The 13113-nt window shown below is 56.4% G+C and overlaps 2 protein-coding genes across 2 annotated transcripts; one reads left to right on the plus strand and one right to left on the minus strand.

Moving 5' to 3' along the window:
* Positions 1–1775: 1775 nt before the first annotated feature.
* NCLIV_068380 (hypothetical protein) lies at positions 1776–5631 on the plus strand (the record flags this gene model as incomplete). Its single annotated transcript, XM_003886390.1, has 8 exons — positions 1776–1922; positions 2230–2663; positions 2992–3073; positions 3305–3543; positions 3860–4026; positions 4472–4617; positions 5118–5276; positions 5536–5631. The coding sequence occupies 8 exons, from the start codon at positions 1776–1778 to the stop codon at positions 5629–5631; spliced, it is 1470 nt and encodes a 489-aa protein (XP_003886439.1).
* A 1458-nt stretch (positions 5632–7089) lies between these two features.
* NCLIV_068390 (conserved hypothetical protein) lies at positions 7090–12969 on the minus strand (the record flags this gene model as incomplete). The annotated part of the gene is made up of 2 exons (XM_003886391.1): positions 7090–11646; positions 12148–12969. The coding sequence occupies 2 exons, from the start codon at positions 12967–12969 to the stop codon at positions 7090–7092; spliced, it is 5379 nt and encodes a 1792-aa protein (XP_003886440.1).
* Between the last annotated feature and the right edge of the window lie 144 nt (positions 12970–13113).

Genomic DNA, 13113 nt, shown 5'->3' on the forward strand with positions numbered 1-13113 from the left:
CCCAGCTGCAAGCAGCCAGGCCGCCTCCCCCCCTCCCGAGTACCTCTGCCGCCAGCCTCCACCTGTTATGTCTAGCCTTTATCTTTCCTTAAGTTCAGTCGTGCGTTTCTGGCAGACGACGCAGCGAAAGCAAGAGCCGCAGAGTAGGAGAGAAAGAAGACGGAGAATTTGTACAGGAAGCCGTGCGGCCTGATGTGCTCTAAAAGTCACGGAGAAGAGGAGTGCTGCCTAGATGTATGTGCAGTTTGGTTTCTGTGAAGAGCGAGAGGGGACACAGAGAGCTGCAGGGCCCTCCTGGACATTCGGTACCGATTTATCGACGCCATTTCTCGTATTTTGCCGTTTAACGCGTGACAATAAGTTAACTGACGCCCATGCAGAACTCGTTTGAACGCACTGGTTTTCCGGAATCCAGCTTTGATCATTCTCGCCGCCATACTCCCCGAGAGGAGAGAGCATCGCACGCGCCTTATCCGTTTCTGCTGGCCTCGTCGCGCGGGTGCGTGCCAGGCGGAGAAAAGCGGTACAGCTGCTGGACTGTACATACACCTCGTGCCGGCCGTCTTATCAACAAAGACAAGGGAATTCCGCTGATTCCTCTCTCAATTTAACGCCCCCCGAAAACGATTCAAAAAAGAGAGAAGGGTTTGCGTCGCCGTCACCTCTCACTTTCTGCCCGTGACGCTTCCTTGCCCGATTTCCGTTTTCCTCGCCTTGCGACAAAGGAGGAAGCGGCCGAGAGAAGACAAAGGACAATACCGAGGAAGCCTCTCCTTTTCTTGCGCGCACGCAGCAGGCCGTCTTTGCGAGCAACGAGGTCGCCAGGGATCGCGAGAAAGAAGGCCGATTGTGTTTACAGAAACACAACAAAGAAGGCGTTGTGTAGGGACGCCCGCAACAAAAGTAACCCGCCAGTGTCGACGCACGCGAGGAAAAGCCGTGTGAAGAGAAAGAAAAGGAGGAGAGAGAGCGAAAGAGAAACGGAGAACAACGGCTGGCCTCTCTTCGCTGGCCAAGTGCTTCGCTCTCTCGGATTTTTTGGGTCGCACGGAAAGCAAGAAAAACGCAGATGTCTGCGCCTCCGGAGGCTCTGTCTTTGTGGCGCGAAGCAAAGAAGCACACAGGCGCTGCTATCCGGCGAGGTGTACATACACTGCGTCGCGACGGATTGCTCGGCTGACTTGAGGTCCCCTGCCTTTTTCTGTGTGCAGAAGCCAAGCACGAAAGTTCCGACATTTGTCGTTTTCGGTCTCGCCTTCTTGCGTCTTCGTGTGTCACCGTCTCCCCCCTCGTTCTTCACCTCTCCTTTTTTGGATTCCCTGCCTTCCGCGGACTGCCTGTGTTGCACCAGCTGCCATCCGTTTGTCTTCATCTTGTCTTTTCGTTTCGGTCCCTTCAAACTGTCCACGCCCTGCCTACCCTTTTCCCCGAGACGAAGCGAATAAAAGATACCTCTCTGGCAGAGTCTCCCATCAGTATCTTCCAACCCCTTCGCTTCTAGTCTGCTTTCCGTCCGTCCTTCCTCTTCTGTCTCGCGCGCTTCCCTCTGTTCGTCTTCCCACGCGGTTCTCGCCTCTGCACTGCTTCTGCCGTCTCGAGCTCCTCGGGAGCATCCATATCAGAGGAGGCAGAGGAAAGGTTTTTAGGACGTTGCTCCCGAGTCGCACGAAGTCCTCTCTTCTTTCTGCGCTTGGCATCTGGGGAACGGTCTCCCCTGCTGCCGCGTCGACCGTCTCCTATCCTCCCGTTCTCCTCGCTTCTTGTCTCCTCGGAAAATGGCGAATGAGAAGGAGACAGAGACCAAGCAGGCTGGGGCGGGCTCGGAGCGGCCGAAGGTGGCGAAGAACGGCGCTCAGGACGATGAAGAGCCGAAAAAAACCATTCCTCTCGACGAAGCAGACATCAACATCCTCAAGTCTTACGTAAGCAGGAACGAATCGCGTGCCGCAGTGTTTCCTTCTTCGCGTTACTTCCTTATCTCGCTGACCCCCCGCTTTCTCTTGCTCTCCCCTCTCTCGTCGATTGCGTTGAGTCTCACAGCTGTCGATTCCTCTCCGCGTCTCCCTTGTTCCGAAGCCGTCTCTGTTTTTTCTACCACACCACTTTGAAAACGCGTTCAGAGTCGGAAAACCCGCGAGAGTCACCAGACTCTCGCGCCTTCCACCGTCTTCGTTTCCCGGTTCTCATCTCTCCGCTTTCCTCTTTCGTCTCGCGTTTCTCCGTTTTCAGGGTTTGTCTCCCTACGCCTTTGCGATTAAGCGCCTGGACACCGACATCAAGGGTTTGTCCGAGAAGATCACCAAGCTGTGTGGAGTTCGCGAAAGCGACACGGGGCTCTGTCCGCCGTCGCAGTGGGATCTGGCTGCCGACAAGCAGCTGATGCAGGAACAGCCTTTGCAAGTCGCGCGGTGCACGAAAATCATCTACCCTGGCGGCCAGGCGCCTCAGCGCAACGCAGACGGGGGCAACGCGAACGGCGAGGCCGGGCGAGCTGGCGAGAGCCGGCCTGCCTCAGAGGGCGTCGGGGCGTCGTCCTTTGGGGCTGGTGCCGGAGAAGACGAAGAACCGAAATACATCATCAACGTGAAGCAAATCGCAAAGTTCGTCGTCGGCCTCGGCGAGAAAGTCGCTGCGATGGACATCGAAGAAGGCATGCGAGTCGGGTGCGCAATTCCCCACTGGATCAAGGCAACGCGAGCTAGCGGGGAGCAAATGGAAACGAGTCGGGACGTTCCAAGAGAGAGATAACCGGAAGAGGAATGGGTGGGGGAAGAGGCGACACTCCCCGCAGGGTTTTTTGCTGGGGAGGATACGGCGGCTCGGCGGACAGGCTCGTTTCTTTCTGGGGAGAACGAAATCACTCCTTCAGGTCTTCGGTCTGCGTCTCGAAGCACACGGAAGTTGTTTCTGAATGCTTCTCGTGGGTACACTGATTCTGGCTGAGTGTTCATGTGTCGTGCTCTGTCCTCCCCTTGCTTCTTTTCCCTGCAGAGTCGACCGCAACAAGTACAAAATCCAAATTCCGCTTCCGCCCAAGATTGACCCTACAGTCACCATGATGACAGTCGAAGAGGTCCGTTGGATTGGTCTCTCTCGTCCTGTTACCCGTCTCTTCCTTCTGTCTCTCTCCTCTCTCTTCTGTCCTCTCGGATTCTTCTGGCCCTCTGTTGCAGCATCTGTTTCACGCGCTCTGTTCTTTCGTGCGCCTTCTCGTTGTGCTGTGTGCTGTCGTCTCTCCTTGTGGATCCCAGCAGGGTTTTCGCTGAAGTCTCGCCGAAGCGCTGCGTGTCTCCCTTTCCTTCAGAAGCCGGATGTGACTTACAACGACGTCGGCGGCGCGAAGGAGCAACTCGAGAAGCTGCGAGAAGTCCTCGAACTTCCTCTGCTTCATCCGGAGAGATTCCTCTCTCTCGGCATCGATCCGCCCAAGGGCGTCCTGCTCTACGGGCCACCAGGGACGGGGAAAACGCTCACGGCCCGCGCCGTCGCAAATCGAACAGATGCATGCTTCATCTGCGTCATCGGCTCCGAACTTGTGCAAAAGTGAGACGTGCTTTTCATAAAACGACGCCAGTCAACTCACGTGTACATCGCTACATATCCTTATATGCATACATATGTGTGTATGTGCGTGTATATGTATGTAGACATATGTGTGTAACTGCGTCTTTCTGCGTCTTGTCACCAGCTGACGCAAGAGCGCAGCTGCTCGGCCGCCGTCTGCGTTTTTCGATCTCTTCTCTCTGTGTGCATGCACTCGGAAAGCCTGTCTAGATCGGGGTGTCGCGCAGAGGCGGCTTTTGGAGTTCTTTCGCGCGGCTCCTCGGGGCCTTTTCGGCTGTGTGCGTGCGCGCGTCAGGTACGTCGGCGAGGGGGCTCGAATGGTGCGAGAGCTCTTTCAGATGGCGCGCAGCAGACGCGCATGCATTTTATTCATCGACGAGGTGGACGCGATCGGCGGAAGCCGAGGGAGCGAGGGCGAGGGGAATGCTCACGGTGACCACGAAGTGCAAAGAACGATGCTCGGTAGGCAGCCGGTGAAGCGGGAGAAGCAAAAACGGTGGACGCGGGACGTGGAAAGGACGCGAGGCATGCGAGAAAGACGAGAGAAACGTGGGGGTTGGGTTTCTTCAGACGCCTTCGAGGCGCTTCTCTCCGAAGCAACTGGGGAAGGTCTTTCGGATGAGTCTTTTCGTCGGCTTCTTCGGAAAGAAACCAGAGAAAAGTCGCTCCCTTTCATGCTCGCTCTCTTCCCCTGGGGCTCCATTCCTCTTCGCTTCGCTTGCCACCCATCTCGGTCTTTAAAAAGTTCGTCTGCAGCCTCCGCACACTCTGGCGAGTCTTGAGGAAAGCGACGCGGCAGAAGTGTCTGCGATCGCGGGTTTCTGCCAGTGCCGTGTGGCGGGCGGCCGATCTCTCGTGTTGCCTTTTCGCAAGAGAAAAACTGAGAGTGGACTGATTTTCTTCTCAGAAATTGTGAATCAGCTAGATGGCTTCGAAGCTCGTGGAAACATCAAAGTTCTCATGGCCACCAACCGTCCAGACACCCTGGACCCAGCCCTGCTTCGTCCCGGCCGTCTCGACAGAAAGATCGAGTTCGGTCTTCCGGACCTCGAGGTGCGTTTCCAGAGCGCCCTTCGGAATCGACGATTCTCCTTTTGTGCTTAGGGGCCGAAGACGGCGTCCTTTCTCTCTGCAAAGGGATTCTCTACTGTGCCTCGAGGAACCTAAAAGCATTTGTCTTCTCGCGTTCACTCGGCATGTCGAGGAATTCGGGTCTCGAATCACCACGTCGTCTTTTTGCCTGTTCGTGGATGGTCTCGACGCTGTCGCGGTGTTCTCCCATTCGTGCTCCGTGTTCAGGGTGGTTTTCGTAAAAGAGTCGCTCCCCTGTCTCCCGAGGATTTCCGAAGTCTCTCGTGGTGTCGAGCAGAAACCCGTTTTTGGAGGCGGATCTGTAGTACTGTTTGGGCATGGGTTTTCCGTTTTCCCTGTCGGTGTGTGGCGATGCGAAACGCCTGCTTCATCGTGTCTTCTGGGGCTGGGACAGCTTCTGGACGTTCCGTGTGCCAAAGAAGGACGGCGAAACACATGCAGGTTCCCTTTTCTGTCTTCAGGGAAGAACACACATCTTCAAGATTCATGCAAAGACTCTCAGCGTCGATCGCAACATCCGCTACGAACTCCTCGCCCGCCTGTGCCCCAACAGCACAGGCGCTGACATCCGCTCTGTTTGTACAGAGGCAGGCATCTTGGCCATTCGCGCCAGAAAGAAGGTAACGTCTTTTCATGGCTCTTGTCTTCTCTCTCTTCGGGCGTTTTCTTTCTTTTTCTTGTGTCTCTTTGTTCTCTTTCCGCTCATTCATCTCTTTTCCCTTTGTTCTCTCATATGTGTTCTCCCTTTTTTCTTTTTGTTCTCTCGCTTCCTGGGCAGAGTTCTCTGTGCGCCGTCTCTGTGTCGCTTCTCGGACTTCTCCGGTTTTCCTCGGAGATCGAGATCAGAGCCGTCCGTGTTTCTCTTTCCGCTGTCTGCAGAGCATCAGCGAGAAAAACTTCATCGATGCCATCAACCGAGTCATCAAAGGGTACAAAAAGTTCAGTGCGACTGCCAAGTATATGGTCTACAACTGAGGGTGGTTCTTTCGTCTTTTCCCCATCGATCCGGTTTCGTCGCCCGGTTTCCCTTCTCCCTTTCCGGCGATGAAGTCGAGGCGCCCTCTGGTATGGCGCGTTGTCTATCCGTCCTATTTTCCCACTCTCCCATCTCTCTTTCGGCGCGTCTCAGACAGCACACATTGCGAGACTCTCTCGCATAAACAGACACTGAGGCCTGCTTAGAAACGCGCGCGTGCACCGGTCGCGATTCGCTGTAGGATAGACTTGTGTCGCTCATCATGTTAGGGCGAGGATTCCACGTCTGCGAAAGAAAGACCGGTCTTTTCGTACCCCTCTGCATGCAGATATGTATACTCATACATACATACATACATACATACATACATACATACATACATACATACATACATACATACATACATACATACATACATATATATATATATATATATAGGCGTGTGTATGCGTATGCGTGAATCGGTATATATCTGTGTGCATGGCCATAAGCATCTAGAGATATATGGGTGTGAATAAATTGGTCGGCCTCCGCTTGTGGTTTTCCGATGTGGAATAAGCTGAAAGTCGGATCCTGAGATCCAACGCACTTTTCAGCCGTTTCAAGAAGCTGGGTGGTGTGCAGCAATCAGAACGAACTTCTGAGAAGGAGGGTGCGGGGACCAGATTTCCGCCTCGGTGTCTGTGCCTTGGGATGTTCACGCTCGCTCCAGATGGTTTTTTGTCCTGGAAGACATGCGTCGACGCGCTCAAAAGAATAGAGGGCACCTTCCGAGGAAAACGGAAACGTCTGAGTGCATGGTCTCCGAAACTTGAAAGACAAAGGACAGGAGAATGGCGACACGTACCGCCCCAGCCAAAATCATTTCTGCTACGTAGTGGCGCATGGTCGTTAAGACACGCATTTAGGCTTCCCCAAAAAACAGAAATTAGGCACTACGCTGTAGACAAGAAAGTGTACTACTGAATCTCTGTGTCTCCCTCATGTTCGACGTGTGCCTCTCTCATTCTACCTATCGTCCTCTCTTTCTTTACGCTCTGTCTGTCGTTCTGTGTCTGTCTCTTTCTGTCCCTGTCTCTCTCTCTGCACTCACGTTCTCTCCCGTTCGGTTTTCGTCCTCTCTCCTCTTTTTCGTTCTCTCTGCCGCATTTCCTTTTGGCGCAGTGAGAGCCCTACACTCTGTCTATACGAGAATTTAAGCAGCAGAAGGTGGATCACCACCAAGTTGCATGCAGTCACGCTGGTTCAAACGCAGAAGACATTCGATAGGAAAACCAGGAGTTCCTGGAAGCAACAGAGACGGGCCAGATGACGAAAAATAGCGGGAGTCACCCGACACGTGAGACCAGAGGCAAGAGATGAACACCTTTTTTGCATGGCCCCGAGTCATCGTATCTCGCCCTTTCTTCTTTCGCTTTTCTTTTCTTCTCTCTCGCCTCGGTGTTCTGGAGTCGTCTTCATCTTTGAGGCAGAACAAGAATGTCAATAACATACGGACCCACTGGAATTTCTTGCCCGATCCAAAAAGTGCGTTTCCGACTGACCAGGCCTTCGCCTCGCTCTGTCCTGGAGTTTCCTTTGGCGTCTGCATCTCTTCCCGTCCTTCCTTCTCTCGCTCCTTTCCCTCCTCTCCCGTCTGCTCGTTTCGTCCTGGCTGCTGTCCTGCTCCGGCTTTGCGGAATGTCGCCCCTCGGCGTGGGATCTGCGCGAGGGCGTGTCCGGTCGCTCTCGCCGTGCCTTTGCCCTTCTTTTCCTGCCTGTCCGTCTTGAGCGGCGTCTGGCGCGTCTTCGCCTTCTTGGTCTGATCGCTGGGAGTCTTCACCTGTTTCCGCCGGGGCTTCTTCCCGCACAGACTGGAGGAGTTGCAGCGCTGGCTGTACAGCAGAGAGAACTTGCCGATGGAAGCCTGAAACGTGCGGGGTCGTGTCTACGGGGCATTGTTGGTGAGAGAGCAGCGCCTTTGCTGCATCTTCTGCGAGGGCGAATCGCCGATACAGATTTCCGTGCCGCCCATTGTTCTGTCCTTCGAACGTATCGATGCCAGCGTCACTTCCTCTCGACCGCCACTCGTCAGACGACCTTCCAAGACCTCGATACGACTCTTCCCGCTCATCGGCCGTGTCCCTCTCTTTCTGTGCATGCAGATGAATGTGCACTTCATCTTCCGTTAACCGCGCAACGTGCGTCCTTCTCTCCCTAGACAAGAGTCCCTCGTCTTCGTCTCCGCAGTCCCCTTCGTTTTTCTCTCTCTTGTTTCTCACCGCCCGTGTCTCTCTCTCTCCTCTCTCTTCTTCGCTCTCTTCTTCTCTCTCTTCTTCACTTTCTTCTTCTCTCTCTTCGCTCTCTTCTTCTCTCTCTCCTTCCCTCTTTTCTCTCTCTCCTTCCCTCTCTTCTCCCTCTTCTTCTCTCCCTCCTATATCTTCTTCTGCTTCCGTTCGACGCCCCCGTGGGCGTTGCAGTGTCTCCCATAGCCGCATCTGGTCCCTCCTTATCAGTTTGGTCTTTACGCGGATGTCTCTCGCCTCGTCTTTTCTCTTTCGCTCTTCCGTTTTCTGTCGCTCTGTCTCTTTCCAAGCCTCTCTCAGGAGCGGCGACGCCTCTCTTAGCGCCTTTTGAAAAACGGCGTCGGCCTGCATCAAGCGCTTGCTTTCCTCTGCACGGAGAGTCTGTCGCAGTCGAACCTCCTCGTCGGGATGCACCAGCAGCGTCTGCTGAAGCAGTGCTTGGAGGTTCAGCGCACTCCCTCGCACCCTCGCCTCCTCCAGCGAGTTCGGTCTCGCTTGAGAAGTTGGGCTCTCCTCGGCACGAAAAACTGGCAGATTCAAGCCTTGTGTTCCAAAGCCGCCGCCGCTATCTCGCCACAAGAGACCCGACGTCGACAACAGAGTCAACAGATAGACGCGTCTCAGCTGAGGCAGTGGAAGAGGCGAAAGCGCATCTGCGATGGGCGTGCGTCGCGCAGAAGAAGCAACAGAAGATGCATCGTGTGTCGCGACGGCGGCCGCGCCCGAAAATGAAGAAGGAAGAGAAAACGAGGACGGAGGCTCAGACGGAGACTGCGGGGGAGCGAAAACACGTCTCGGCGAGAACCTCTTGTGTGTCTGTGAGGGGTGAGTTAGATGGCAGTGGGGAGAGGAGGGTGGCGCGGCGTTCAGGTGGACATACACGAGCAACGAGAGGAGCGTCTGACGACACAGACGCGCGGCGGTCGACAGGCGGAAATCTGCAAAGTTTGCTTCTTCTGGAGGGTCTCTTGGCGCGCATTCTCTCTCGTCAGTGGAGTTCTCTCGGCGACGAGCCTCTTCTGCCGTCCCCCTGTCTTCATCTCTCGCTCGCTCTCCCCGCACCGCCTCCGCGTCGCCATACGCGCCCGCCTGCACTGCCGGATCGAGCGACGCCCAGCGCGGCTCCAGACGCAAAGGCTCCTGGCTGGGCACGCCGCGCACCAGCGGCGAAACGAGGCGGCTCTGAAAAGCAAATGAAGAAGCGCAGGAAGGGCCGGAAGCACAAGGCAGCGACGAAGCTGCGAGGGGTGGAGGTGAAGAGTGCTGAGACGAGGGACTGAGACTTGGCGCCGAGTTCTTGTTTTCGCACCTTGATTCTTCCGTGTCCTCTCGGGGAAACTGTCCTTCTCGGCCTTTGTCGTCTGGAGCTCTGTCGCGCGCCGACCCAGCTGCTTCGGGTCGAGAACAAGGCGCCCGCGCACTGCGTTCTCGTCCCTTTTCGTCTAACCCTCGAGTCGCGTCGAAGAGCAACAGAGACCGAAGAAGCGACAGGTGGGGAGCCGTCGAGCCCGCCAGCAAAGACGAAACGGGCGACGAAGCGGAGGAAGCAGAAGAGATCGATTCACCAGATGCCAGATCAGACCAATACGACAACGAAGAGGTGTAAGGCGACGACGAAGACGATGAGGGGGAGACATAGCAGCCGGGATTTCGAGAGGCTCTAAGCGAAGGATTCGCACTGCAGGCTCCAGAGACCGTGGCAGAAGCAACCGAGGCGCGTGAGTATTTCGCCGGAGTTTCTTTCTCCCCAGAGGAAAATTGGTGATGGAGGAGAGCATAGTTGAGAAGGGGGCGTAGACTAGGCGCTGCCGAGAACCTCCACAGGCTGAGAAGCCTATCCAGCAGAACACCCCAAGCCACCAAAACTGAGTCCTCGATTTCTCGCGGCCATCCACATCTCTCTGTTCTAAACAGCAAAGCTGCCGCTTCACCCATCGCCTTGAACGGTGAAGCAGGCGACAAAGCAGACGGAGAAGAAAGGGAATGCACTGCGGTGTGCCAGGGAGACACGGGCAGGGAAGACACGCCGGAAAACGGTGAGTACGGCGCAGAAGAAGAGTTGCGTTTTGGGCAGAGATTGCCTCTGTGTCCACGGTCGAGGGTTGCCTTTCGTGTCTGAGCAGAAAGCAGGAGCGGGGGAGAGTGGAGGAGAAGAGCTAAGCAAAAAGAAGGAAGTTGCGAGAGAGGCATCGCACGCAAAAACCTGTGTGTTTTTTCCTCTTCCTTCGCGCCCTCCTTGTGCGCGCCTCTCCGACGGGCCGCTTCGTCGGAGACTACCGCAGAGCCCCGCGATGGCAGCCCAACCGCGGCGCGCTTCTTCGCTTCGGAGTCGGGCCCTCGCTGCGACTCGTGGCCGTGCTTCTCGTGTCCCTCTTCTGAGTTCCCTTCTCGCGCGTCGGGTCCTCTGCCTGCCTGTTCGCCGCTGGAAACACAGTCTCCCTCTCCCGCTGCAGCTCCACAGAGGGTGGCGAAGAGCTCAGAGCCTGCGAGGGGAGTCAGACGCGGAAGCGACGTCGCAAGGTCGCCTGCCTGCACGGGGCTGAGAAGTGAAGCGAGGGCCGAAAGCAGCGACGGTGCGCGGGGACGGGCTGACGCGCAGAACGAAGAGGATGGAGACAACGGAGACACAGACAGAGTCAAGGATGAAGCAGTTGCAGTGGAAGCGGAAGCCTCGCTCGCAGGCGCAGGCGACGCGGACGGGGAAGGCGAGAGGAAGGACAACGCGGGCTGGGCCAAGGAGCGCAAGGATGCAGACGACACGAGCAGCCGCAGGATTTGCACTTGCCACTGAGGCGAGGGAGGAGCGACTTCGCTGTGTCCGGCGGTGTGAAGAAGCGTCAACAGCTGGTGTGCGTTGCACTTGTCGTAGAAACGGGTTTTCTTCCGCAGCTTCGCATCCGTCGATGCCGGCGAAGCAACAGAAGACGAAGGCAGCGCCGCCGGTGGCGACACAGAAGGCAGTCGAGAGTGCTTCTGAGCCGGTGGGGCGTGGAGAGGCGCACCGGACCTCCGTGAAGGCGCAGCATCACCGCAGACAGCCACGGCCCGCCTGGTCGACTGGCGTCTCCTTCCCGGCTCTGCTGGCGCGTTTCTCGCTTTTCTCTTCTCTCGCTCTCGCTGCCTCAGAGCCGCAGGTGTCAGCGCCTCCCCGTCATACGCAGTCCAGAGATAGCCGAGAAGGTCGTCGTTGTAGAAACGGAGTCTTCTGAACTGAAAGAGGAGGTCTGCGATTTGACGCGTCCTCCAGGTATCCAGGCACACAACCGCGCTCTCTGGTGCGTGACCCCCCTCGCTGTCCACGTTATCTTTCCCTCGTGCCCTGTTCGCGTTCCTCTCCACCCTCTCCTCCCCGTCGCTCGCGCACGCAGCAACAGACGACGAAGCGGGCGGAGAGCATGGCGAGGAGGGTGAGGATGGCGAGGCGGGTGAGGATGGCGAGGAGGGTGAGGATGGAGAGGAAGCGGAACGAGAAAGCGACGAGCAAGGAGACAAAAGAAACAGACAGAGGCTGTTCAAAAAGGGTTCATGAAAGACGTCTGCGTCTGCAAAGGCCTGGACAGCCAAGATGGCCAACTCCGGACCCTCGGCAATCTCGCCGAGTTTCCCAAGAGAAGACGCTGAAGAAGGAAGGTCCGAGAACGAAGCAAAAGCAGGACGCGCCGCAGGAGAGGCCTCGCCACAGAGTTCCTCAATGCGGTACTCCAGCTCGTCTCCAATCGCCTTGAAGGTCTGGCGACAGAAAGAGGAGAAACACAGGCTGGGCATCGATAAAGCCGCGTTCCTCCTCGGCTGGTCTCTCCTCAATCGGTGAAGCTCTTCGAGGCGTGACGCTCAAAAACAACGCTGTTTGAATCCCATAAGACTTTCCACATATTCACAAAGAAATATATATGCGTGTGCGTTCGTGTGTGTGCGTGTGTGTTCCTCAATGCCTAGTGTTTCCGTTCGACCGACGTCTGCCCAGAATGCATGCACTCTTCTCCGTTTCTGTTTGTATTCTCTCCTTTACTGTGCCTCGGTTTCTCTGTTGCTTCGCTCGCTCTGTTCTCTCTCTTCCTCGGCAACCCTCCTCTGTGTTTCTCCCACGGTCCTACTAGCGCTTTCCGTCCTGGCGAGTTTGTTGCCTCCCGCCGAGTCTCTGTCCCTCCTGCGTTCTCACTCCCTTCTCCGCGCATGCACAGGAACCGTGCCTGTCCCTGTTGTCGGCGTCTTGCTCACTGTAGCGCTCACCAGGACTCCCTGACTGTCTCGGCCGCCTCCCATAATCGACGCATGTGGAGCTAACAGAAAGGCAGCTTGGACCAACTCCGGCGCCGAGAGGTTCGCGCCGCCTTGCTGAGTTAATTTCACTTGAAGCAGGAGGAGGAAGTCTGCAGGCGGTGGCAGTCTCGCCCAAGGTGGAACGCACTGAGGAGCCTGCCACGGGGAATGAGAAGAGCGATTGCGCGCAGGCGGCACGCAACCTGCATTCGACGTAGACGTGAACGACAGGGGAGGCGAAGGAGCGGAAGAGGCCGTAGAGGAAGACCGGGAAGTGGGGGTAGACGGCGGAGAGAAAGACGAGAGAAGAAGAATGAGTTGAGAGAGCGACGGCCCCGCAGATGGGTTGCGAAGGACAGGGCTCGAGTGGAGAGACAGTTGGGGGGCCAGCGACGCAGAGAGAAGCGACGCGCAAGACGAGAGAGAAGAGGATGAAGGCGAAAAGGGAGAGAGAGAAGACCGAACAACAGTATAGACGGTATGGCGAGCAAGCGAGAGGAACGCAACCCACGACGCGCGTGGACCCGACTCCGTCTCTTGGCAAGTTGCCTGCGAGGCCAAATGTATGTACACCTGAACGAGCTGTCGAAGCTCGTGGACCGAGAGTGTCGGCAGAGGGTCGGGTTTCTTGTCTCGTCCCGAAGACGAGCATCGAGAAGAAAGAGTCGACGCTAGTTGATATCTCATGAGAATGTGAGCCGCCAAAAGATGCAGAGTCGCCTCCTGCATGCGGTTGCGTTCCTCTGTCTGCCTGTTGTCTCTGTCGTGAGGTTCGTGATTCTCGCAACGCATGTCGGAGTGAAGGTGGCTGGAGGCTGGGACAGCGGCCGAGTGTGGTTCGGGTTCTGGCTGAGTGCGTGAGTCTTCCTTCCCCAAAAACGAACTCCAAACAGAAGAGACAGCCGAAGGGCGAAGGACAGCAGACGCCCGAGAAAA

Source organism: Neospora caninum, chromosome XII, assembly GCF_000208865.1.
Source record: "Neospora caninum Liverpool complete genome, chromosome XII".
NCBI classification, from domain to species: Eukaryota; Apicomplexa; class Conoidasida; order Eucoccidiorida; family Sarcocystidae; genus Neospora; species Neospora caninum.